This window comes from Pteropus vampyrus, unplaced genomic scaffold (assembly GCF_000151845.1).
Source record: "Pteropus vampyrus isolate Shadow unplaced genomic scaffold, Pvam_2.0 Scaffold113, whole genome shotgun sequence".
Classification (NCBI taxonomy): domain Eukaryota; kingdom Metazoa; phylum Chordata; class Mammalia; order Chiroptera; family Pteropodidae; genus Pteropus; species Pteropus vampyrus.
Window position 1 is genome coordinate 235,723 of NW_011888894.1, and position 11,180 is coordinate 246,902.

Consider the following 11,180-nt stretch of genomic DNA (forward strand, 5'->3'; position numbering starts at 1 on the left):
TTGTATGGGATGTTGTTCTACCCTTGGAGACCTGAGAGATTGAGATGTGAGTGGTTTATTCAAGTACATGGCCTATGGAGCAGGAGTTTAGGGGTCAAGAGGAGTGAAAAGAGAAGTTTGTAGAGTCAGTTTAATGGTACAGTGGTAGGGTAGTTTGGTTTCTTAATTCATGGGACCTGCTGAGAAACCATATGGAACTGACTATGGGGGAGGGACACAGTGGGGAAGCATTTTTTTGTTAGTTCTTTGTTCAGTGGTTACTTCATTTCTGGGTTGAGAATCATGAATGCTAAGTAATTCTTGTGAGATTCTACACTGTGATATTACCAACAAAGCCCCAGGGAAGGAAGCTTGAGGTGTGGAATAAGTGTTAGAGCTGGTTTCAGGTTACATTATGTTATGCTTCCAAGGCCGCGCAGAACAGGTTACTGATGCTGTAGTTGGAATAAGAGCTAAGGCTGAGAGAATCTTAAGTGGAGCACAGGATGTGTCTAGTCCAGATATCTGATATATGAAATGTAGTACAAAGGCAAAATTGAGTGGCAGTTTGTAGCAGTATTATATGCCAGTAATGATTTTGTATCTAAATATTTAATAGATTACAAATGCTTCCATAGTTGACAGTTAAACATTTTCAGAGGGAAGACGGGTAGGGCTTAAAAAAAATTTTTTTTTGCTTATTTTTAAATTCAAAGTAATTTATATTATCTCATTTAATCCTTATGGCAGTTCTAAGGTACCTTTTATTAACCTTTTTTTATTTTTTTTTAAATAAATGGGAATATTGTCCCAGAGAAGTGAAGAAACTGCCCAAGGTTATAGAATTAAGTTGCAGAGCTTAGATTTAAAGACCTGTCTTACTCCAAGAAGCTTTCTGTTTGTTTGTTTTTTGTTATAGCACCCTGAAATGGAAGTCCATGTAACTGTATAGGCATCCAATCTATACCCTTCTCAATTCTAGTTCTAAAGGTCATTTGTATGTATTCCTTTAACCCACTAGAGGTCAGTATTGGGCTGATGAAGACAGGAGCCTTCAGTTTTTGATTCTAATAATTTTAATTGAGTCTTATTGCTAGGCACCCTTGAAAGTTGTATTTCACAATAAAGCTTTATTTTATAGCCTATATATATGCATACATATAGATATAAATAATGCTTCATAGATACTCTTCGACAGTCGTAGTCTTAATAGCAACATATTAGGTTATATAGCAACATATTAGGTTAATAGCAACATATTAACCCAGATTAGATAATTCTTATGGGTTTTTCCCCTCTTCTAATAGATAGGAAAAAATCCAAATTACCTCTTTTGCAGATACCCCTTTCTTTTATTGGGCCAAATGTCATTCTCACATAAATTTATTTTGTTTATTTATTGCCTTTATATAGTAATTATTTATCTAAATTTACTGAATATGTGAAGTCTAAGAATGGTAAAGTGTGTTTCCTACCCTCAAAGAAAGAAGAGTTGCATACTGAAGGGTTGTACTGTCATTTTTTTTACCTGGCCATCTGACAAGTTTACTGAACTCATTTTCTCCATCCTGCTCTCAGCTTACTATTTCTATGGTTCCTACCATTTGGAATGACCCCACCATCTCATCATCAAGGCCAGAATACTAGGAATTATTCTTACTTCTTCCCTGTCTTCCATGTACTACATTCAAATTAGTAAATTCTGGTGCTTCTGCCTCTTATGTATCTGGTGTTACCTTAGTTCAAGTCCTTATCATTGTTATTTGGACTATTATAGTGACCTGCATGGGTTTTCTTGTTTCCAGTCTTTATCTTCTCCCAGTTGACCACTCCTCTGCTGCTAGAGGATATGCCTGAATTGTAAAGCTGATCCTGTTATTCCTTAGCTTAGGCTCTTTCATTGTTTCTCCATTGCCTACTAACTAACGTTGAAACTGCAACATATGACATCTTTAACTTTATCTGTTGTTAATCCTTTGTAAACTATGATCTTACACAAAATTACTTATTCCTTGGGTCGATAATGTTATTTCACACCTGGTTCTTTCTCATGCTTTTCCCTTTTTCTGTAATGGTTACACTTTCTACTTACCTCTCTTTGGAAAAATCATATTTATCTTTTAAGAGCATAGTTTGCTACCTATTCCTCTGTGAAGCCTTTCTCGAACTCTCTCCAACCATTTATTCAACCATTGTCCTCTGTATTTATTTCTATTATTATACTATCGCAGAGAATTTCAGCCACTTATATGCCTATCTGCTTTCCATAATAGTTTAATGTGAGGTTCATGAGTCAGAAACTCCATCTTTTTCTTTGTATACCTAGTATATGTGAGCACAATGCCTGGTACCAGGTAGACATTCAATATATGTTTGACTGAAAATAGGAATACAGAGAGAAAGTACCATGAATTAAGGCAGTGAGAGGAGCCTTTTTAAAGGCAGAAGAATTTTAGTTAGGTTTTGGAAGAAAGTTTAGATTCAGGTAGGAAGAAGTCATTCAGTTGAAATATAGAAGTGGAAATACACCTAGTATATTACGAGGTACAGTCTCATTCAAGTGGAAGATTCATGTTGGGGAGTACTGGGTAAATACATTGGAAAATTAGGTTTAGCCTCCACTGTTGGTGGAGTCTAAGTGATGGATTATGGAGTTTGGATTTGTACTTGTTTAAATTTTTTCCCCAATTTCCCTCATGTCTAATTTGGTGTGATGAATGATGTGGCTTAAGAAGAGCCTGGCCGCAGTGTGCAGGGGAATTGTAATGAGAAGGTGATGAGTTCCATTTCAGGTATGGTGGGAGTGAGACGATGGCAAAGTTACACAGGAGTAACAGGAAACTGGAGACGTGCTGTTGGATCTTGGGAGAGTAGAAAGTGTGGTAAGAGAAGAGGGGTTGAGAAATAAACCTTGCTTAATTTCTATATGGTAGGAAAGCAGAGAAGAATATATGTGAGGGAATCCTGAGAAGAAGTGGTTAAATGTATAAAATTTATTCACAAGGAGAATGAAGAGCTAAGAAAGAGAGCCCGCCTAAATGTTTTCTAAGGTCTAGCTGCTACTTGTGTGCTCTGTATCCTCCTATACAACTCAATTCAGGCGGAGAAATCACGCAGCTGCTTCTTTGGCTCATGATGACAAAGATTGTCTCTGCAGGGATGGAATAAGTAGTCCTGGTGAGAAAGATTAGGTTAGCATGTTAGAAGAGAACTGAAGGGCTTTTACTGGGATTTTCCTCCATGAACTTCTTATTTTAATATGTATTATATATATTTATTTATTTATTTCCACTTCCTGCCAGTCCTGTTACATACATTCTAAATAGATGTTAGATGTTAATTTTCATTTCCATCCATAATGGGTAATACCTGAGTGTTTATTTCATCATTCTACTTGGGATTCAGTGTTTCTAACTTGGCCTGTGGCTGCTTGGCAGATCTGCCCTGACTGCTCTTTTGCAGATTGGAGAAACCTTGATAATTCTAACACAGACCTCAAGTTCTGATAGATCTTTGGAACGCAACTTGAAATGCTTTGATTTCTAACATAGGGTTTGCTGTCTTAATTGGCTGATTTGGTCCAAACTACTTTGCGCTTTTCCAAATTGATGGGAAAACCAGATACATACCAATGGAAAAGAGCAAGTTGTAGGAGATCTAAAATTACTCCCATTGGATATTTTGAGATTTGTGTCATTTCAGGTTTTCAGGTTTAAATGACAGTATTTAAGTGTGGCTTTTTTTTTTTTTTTCATTGCTTTCGATACACTGGCAGTTTTTTTACTGACTGTGAAAGAAGGATAATTAACTTGGGATTCAATAAAGTAAGCCCAACTTACGAAAGCGTTTGGTATTGCTGCACTGAAAGAGAAGATAGAGTTAAGGGACAAGTAAGTGATCACTCTCTAGTTGAGGGCTTGCTTTTTTAAATATGAAAGCTTTAGGAAGTTCGAACCCTTTTTGCCTCCCCAGAGTCCTCGATCCTGTTTTGTGTGGTTTGCATTGGCAGTAACTGGGGAAGAACTTATTTTGAGAGGAAAAGAAAGAGTATTCTACCTAATTAGGGGTCTCTAATGCTTGGATGATATGTTTGTCTTATGTACAAACCTAAATGAAATGTTTTTGGGTGCCTTCTCTATCTCAGTTTGTTATTGAAGCCATGTATTTTATATAAATCAAAGCAAAATATCAGTGAGTACTATGTAGAGGAACAAGTTTGTCCATTGATACAAATCTGTGGAATGTAGATTCTTTTCATTTTCTTGGCAGAAACTAGCTCGCATAGTTCAAGTTTTTCTCTGTCCTTTTATAATTGTCTCATTTAACCGGTGCCTGAACTAACATCTTATACGTAGTATTTGTCTTGAATTCAGAATCACGTTCAGAATATTTGGAAATTGATTTTCTCCTGAACTAATATCTGTTGGTCACTGAGGAGAAATATCATATATTGATTAAGGAGTATATATTCTGAGGAGCAACATTTCTCAAACTTTGTATCTTAGGATGAGACTATTATTTTTTTAAAAAAGGTAAATTCCATTATGAAATACTTTTGCAACATGCTGGGTTAAATCAAATTAAAGAAGTATCTTAAAATAGGATGTCTCCCAGTTTTTATTCTGTTAATGAACATTATGTATCTACAAGAAGGCTACATGACATGCAATGTTTTTCACTTATTTGACCACAGAACCTGTTTTTTGGGGGAAACATTTTGCCATGATCTGAGGAACTTTTGGTGTAGTAGGAATATCACCGATCTGGAATTTAGAAAATCACACTTAGAGGTTCATAATCTATTAACTTCTTATGTTTCCTGAGTGGTGACTAAGTCACTTATAGCTCTAATACTGTTTCGTACTTTTGTTGTTGACCCTGGAGACTGACGCTTTCTACTTCTTTGTGTCTGTTGAAACTACATGATCATTTGAGTCTGTATTTCCAAGCTGAGGGGATTACACATCCTTTCTCTAAAAGTTCAGAAGAAGAAATCCTTTAAAACTCTGTTTTTCACAGATTAGGGTCATGAAATCCTGTTGGATTAGTTAGTTCAAATCACTCTATTAAGATATTTTATTTTCCTAATCAAGAGAATTGTGTTGATCTCTTATACCCACACAATTGGATTTAAGAGTCTCCTAGGCTTAAAGGTCTCACCCAATCACAGTGATTCCAGTATGGTGTTTATCTCGTAAGACATAAATGCTTGGTCATTTGCACGAATCTCCTATCTATTGGCTACTTAAAGGAAAAGGGGTAGATTTCATTTTTGTGATGATTTAGTCAGTATATTTGAAAAGTCTTATGATAATATTGACTGATTATCCTTCTTGTCTCCTTTGGAAACTGGGAAAAATGAATCAAGAGGAGTAACTTCAGGATCGAAGATGTATACATTAATGTGTTTGGTTTTATTTCTGGGGCTACATCTTTATGTTTTAAGGCATTTTATTCTGGTATTTTCTTTAAGGTACCAATTTGTTTAAAATTAGAAGTTCTCTGAATGCCTTGTTTTCTTTTCTTTCTTTTTTTAACGTATGTGTATGTCTCTATCCTAGGCCCAACAACAAAGAAACCTGGACAACATCGTCTTGCAACAACCCAGAATAGGTAGCAAGAGGAAATCTAAGAAAGATGCATATACAATTTTTGATACAGAGATAGAAAGCACTAGCCCCAAGTCTGAACAGGATTCAGGAATTTTGGATGTTGAAGATGAGGAAGATGACGACGAGGTAACTAATATTTGAACTGGCGATGTGATTTAAATGATAGTTTGAGATGTGATAAAGAATTTATCCATTTAATACAACTTGTGTGATATTCTGGAATTAGATAGCATTTTAAATATGAATGGGACTCGATTGAAGGAAACTGAAAATGTACTAAGATATCTGAGATTCTGATTCTTTAGATTTTAAATGCGCTTGTCTATTTTTTAAATAATTTTCAGAATTGTTTGATTGTATATTGACTGGGTAGATATAGGTAGGTACTTGGCCTGGAGAAAGAGATCTAGGTGACCTCCACTGAAACTAGAACAAAGCTACTGAGACAAATAAAAAATGTTACTCTAAACAGTGGGGGAAAAAACAGAGGTTTTTTTTTTTAGCCTTGAGATATGGTTCAGATTGAAATGTAAAAGGGTTTCAGAAGGTTGAGAATACACTTCTGGAGGAAATAAATGTATGAATGATTATAGGGAATCTGAGAATTTTTTGACATATTCATAACCTCTTAGATTAGTTCTATGTCACTTTCAGGTAAAGAATATGATTAAGTGGCTTAACTAGTATACATTTTTATATCCTCCTTTGTTGTTGGAAGTATATTTAATGTGTTTTTAAAAAGTGTATTTTTAATGTGTAGTTAAAAAACAACTGTGATGTGAGATTTCCTGTTAAAATGTTTTTCTAAATATTTATTTGCGTAAATTGGATCATTTTTTCTGTGAATGTAGTGGTTAGGAGCATGACCATTTAATTAGACAGACTGCATTCAAATCCTAGCTCTGCCATTTATTTTATTAAAAAAAGCCCATCACGTGTAATCATACCATTTACTTTACAGATGTTCAGTGATATGTGCGAGGAACCCTTTACTCCTGTACTTGGTAACCTGTTTGCCTTTAAGTGCTTGTCTCCTTTTCGTTGCTTCATTTCTCCAGATGCAACTGGGTTCACTGTCTCTTCCCCATCCTTGTCCTTTGTTACATCCTTACTACCCTCCTTAGTCTCCTGTCACCCCCAAACTTGTCACTGTCTAACTTTGTAATCTTAGGTAATTGTTTAATCTGTTCGAATTTTAGTGTTTTCTTCTACCAAATAAAGACAGTAGTCTCTGCCCCTATAGGACTGCACAGGTGCCTGTACCGTAAAAGATGGTTTATGCAAATGTCATCAGTTTCTGTCCTATGTTCATTACTCTTTCTTAGTGACTTCTATTATGCATCACTACCATCAGTGTGCATCTCATTATTATTCCTCTTTCACGTCAAAAATCGAGCTGGCACCGTTTAAACTGTTTGGGCTGAAAAGCAAATAACCAAGTTAATTATGTGTCTAAAACATTAGCATTTAAGTTTGATCGAATGTCTGAGAGACTATCATATGTGTAAAGTACTACATTCTTTTATATGGTTATCATTATTGAGGGGAACATTATACAGTTCTACAATATAAGTGAGTAATTGTATCTATAATTTATACTTTATCAGGATATGTTTATTATGTAAATGAGGTACATTAATAGTTAACAATGAGTGAAAGTTTTATCGTAATTCCTATCATACTTGGATAACAGGACTTGTAATAGTGCTGAGAAATAGAGCTAAGAAGAGAACCAGATATTTGCCTGATGCCCATGGTAATAGAAAAGGGCAGAGAAGACTTGATTCCCCCGAATATTTCCTGGTATTCTATCTTCTCGTCTGGAGTGATTGGGTCTACTCTGGGGACCAGACTGTCAGGTATTAGGCTCATCACTGATGACAAGTTAAAGTACTAAAACAGTAAAGAATCAGTCTCAAGAAAGACCACTTACAGCCTTTTATTTACGTTTTGGGTGCCTGTGAAGGAAATTAAATCGTATCAGGCACTATGGCTTAAGGAAACAGAAGTTTCCTTAATACATACCCTGAAGACATGGTTAGACGATAAGGTAAAAGAATGAAATATATACACGGTTCTCATATGTCACTGGGAACCTTCTGGATAGGAGCCATTCTTTGTCATTAACTTACTGAAAATCCTGGACATGTCCCTTTTGATTTTTGTGCCATATTTTTTCTTTGTTTTGTCTTCTGAGATCCAGAGACGATGAAGAGTGGGACTAGTAAAGTGTGTTGGGGCTTCCTCATAAAAGAAGCATTATAAGAATGTGCTTGGAAGTTAACATTTAAAAATGCTCCCATCTCCCAAATCAAACAGAATTCACATTAGAGATTTGCTGATTGAGCTCTTACAACAAGAATTCAGCACTTCACTGTCATCTAATGGCATCCTATCTTAAAAAAATTCTACCTTATATTTATTTACTTCTCAGTTTGAATCTTCTTCAAGTGCACATTCTTAATCTCAAACCTCATGTAGAGAATTATTTATTTAGATGTCTCCAAACTGGTTTCTTGGCATAGTTCTTGCATGGTGTGAATAAATTCTTCAGATAAGGTCTTTCGTGACCCACTGTGACGTTCTGACCTTCATTCTTGTCATTCTTCAATAGACCTCATTGAGAGCAGCGTAAATAGTTTTTGAAATATTTTGACTTTTAAACTATGGCATAGAATCCTGTAGGGAAGTGGTTCTTAATCTATTAAGATTGTAGATTACATTGAGAGTTTGATAAAAGTATATGGAGTCTTTCCCCAGGAAAATGTACACATAGTCACTCACAAAAAGTTTTGTGTGAAATTTCAGGAGATTCATGAAACTCATGTTGTCCCCAGGACCCAAGTTAAGAACCTACGTTGGGCAGTTCTTGAACTGCCTTCTTGAACTGAAGCTTCTTGAACTTCAGCGTGCATAGGATCACCTTGTGATCATATTAAATGCAGATTCTGATCCTGCAGGTTGGGGATGAATCTGAGAATCTGCATTTTTAACAAGGTCCCAGGTGAGGGTGGTGCTTCTGGTCTCAGAGCATACTCTGAATTGCAGGGGCATGGAGGACCACAAAGAAGCATTTTTAGTGCAGAAGGAACATAAACTTATGAATGTTTAGGTCTCCTATTGGTTTTTGTCATTAATATGTCTTAAAACTTTTTCAACAATGAATGTAGCACTTGAAGAGAAAGTTATAGTTTGCTTTCTAAAGTCTTTTGCTTGTAATAGATTACCAGCATTATTGTTTATGAAATTTTGATTCCGATTTAACATACCTAAGTTTGGGTATTTTTTATTCTGTGATGTAAGACCTTTTTTACCGTTTTTATGCTTTTAATGGAAGTATACTTAATACATTCTTCGAGTCAAATGATATTTGTAGGTTATTTACTATGTCTTTAGCTTAATGATACTTAATAGGACACCATAGAATGAGATAGGCAGGAAATCCCAAACCTGGAATGTAGCTTTGCACTTGATGAGCAGATAGTTCATATGTTGTTAAACTGAAATAAAGTTGAGTCAGAGATGGGAAAAACTGGGAACCGAAGATGAAGTCATAGCAGTAAATTGTCATTTTGGATGAAAAACCAGCTCACATGTTGAACCAACTGAAAGAGTCAGTTTCTTGATGGCTGAGAAGTGTTGCAGAGAAAATATTCCCCTGTAAAACTCTACCTGTGTTTCATATTTGTCTAAGCTAATGAAAGGGTCACCTTAATTAAGGTAAGGTTTTTTTTTTACATGTCATACATTAAAGTTGAACTATATAAACTGCTGATATTTGACCATTTTTGATTATAACTTAATCATTTGATTTTTAATGGAAACATATGATTTCAGAAATTTTGTTTGAATCTCTGTATCATCCTGTGCTATATGCACATTTAATCTTTCTTCTGTAAATGTCTAGATAGGACTTAAGAAAATATTTTTAGAAGTAGTGAACATTTTAGATCGAGAATGTATTTACGAATCTAGATTCATTAGGAATATCATTTTTGAGATATTTGAAGATAAAATGCAAAGAACTCTGTAAGCTGATATATTATTTGTGAGAAGAAGGACAATAATACCTACTGTGGGTAGAGTTGTTGTCAGGATTGACAGAAATAACATATATCGTGCTATTGTCATAGTGCTATCATTCTATAATAGTTACTATGTAGGCATTATGGCTGTAAATATTGGAATAAAGTGCTTTTTATTGGAATAAAGGTTAAAAAAGTCAATACCGTTTTTGAAAATCTATATTTGCATGGAATATTAAACACCATTTATTGTAAACAAAAAAATGCTCATAAAGCAGTATTGAATAAGAAATAGTTTGAAAAAGCAGGGCCTATGATTTCTTCTTTGTTTCTAGGTTACTTCAGAGCTTCTACATTCTTAGAACACTTCGTTGTAACATACTTAAGGCACATCTCATACTCTAGTTTGAATCTCTCTTTATTTGTTTACACACTGTTAGAGAGCAGTGGTCACCATGTTATTCATACAACTCGTCATAGAGTGTAGGCCAGAACAATAAATGTTTGCGATTAAATGATCAACCCTAGGTTTAGCTCTCAAGATTTTGGCACCTCTTTTGAAATATGGAATTAACAGGATGGAATTGCTAATTTAAATACAAATGTCATGTAATATAAAGCCTTTCGAGATGTCTTGATGATTGTTGCTCTGTACTAATTCTGAGGTAGCAGTATGTATTTGTTTACTAGGACTGCCATAACAAAATACCACAGATTGTATGGCTTAAACAACAGACGTTTATTTTCTCACAGTCCTGGAGGCTGGAAGTCTCAAGATCAAGGTGCCATCAGGGTTGGTTTCTCTTTGGGCATCTCTCCTTGGCTTGCAAATGACTACTTTCTTGCTGTGTCCTCACATGGCTATTTCTTTATGCTTTCCCTGCTGTGTCTTCTTCTTCTTATAAGGACACCAGTCCTATTGTATTTGGGCCCTACTCTCATGACTTTATTTAACCTTAAATTGCTCCTTAAAGATCCTGTCTCCAAAACAGTCACATTGGGCGTTAGGGCTTCAACATACGGATTTGGGGGGTCAACACAGCGTGACTGGAAAGAATACATATTTGTATTTAGAAGGTACAAGTTCTGTTGGCTTTGTGCTATTGGAGCAAATCATGTCATTTCTCTAAGCATCTCTTTTCACCTATCACAATGACAATAATTAATTTGTGTCAAATTGATTGTGAAAAATTTTTGTTATTAGAATATTTTACCCAAATTTCAAATTGTTTTTTTTTTTTTTTTTTTTTGCAAAACTTCCTATTGGTAGGAAAGTAACAGAAGATGAAGATTATTTCTCAGCAAGCTAAAGTGAAATTAAGGATGCCATTAGAATTCTAGACTTTAAATCACAGGTTGCAGTTTGGCAGCCCACGGACCAGAAACAGCTTGCAAAATGATTGTTGGCTTGCACAGTGCTTAACATTTTTGAGATTAGTTGCCAACTTTTAAAAGTCAATTGAATTCACATAAAAATCTGTATTCTAACTTAGGCTTTTTCTAAGGATGGTAGTAATAGACTCTCCTTGAATAGCAATGTTGCCACAAGGGACATAGCTTTTCC

The 11,180-nt window shown here is 35.2% G+C and overlaps 1 protein-coding gene across 1 annotated transcript in view; it reads left to right on the plus strand.

Annotated features, from left to right (window-relative positions):
• Nucleotides 1-11,180, plus strand: part of EXOC6B (exocyst complex component 6B) — a 543,568-nt gene that overhangs the window by 209,290 nt on the left and 323,098 nt on the right. The window contains exon 7 of the mRNA XM_011365544.2: nt 5,541-5,717. Within this exon, the coding sequence (XP_011363846.1) occupies nt 5,541-5,717 (177 nt within the window). The remainder of the gene's footprint in view (nt 1-5,540; nt 5,718-11,180) is intronic.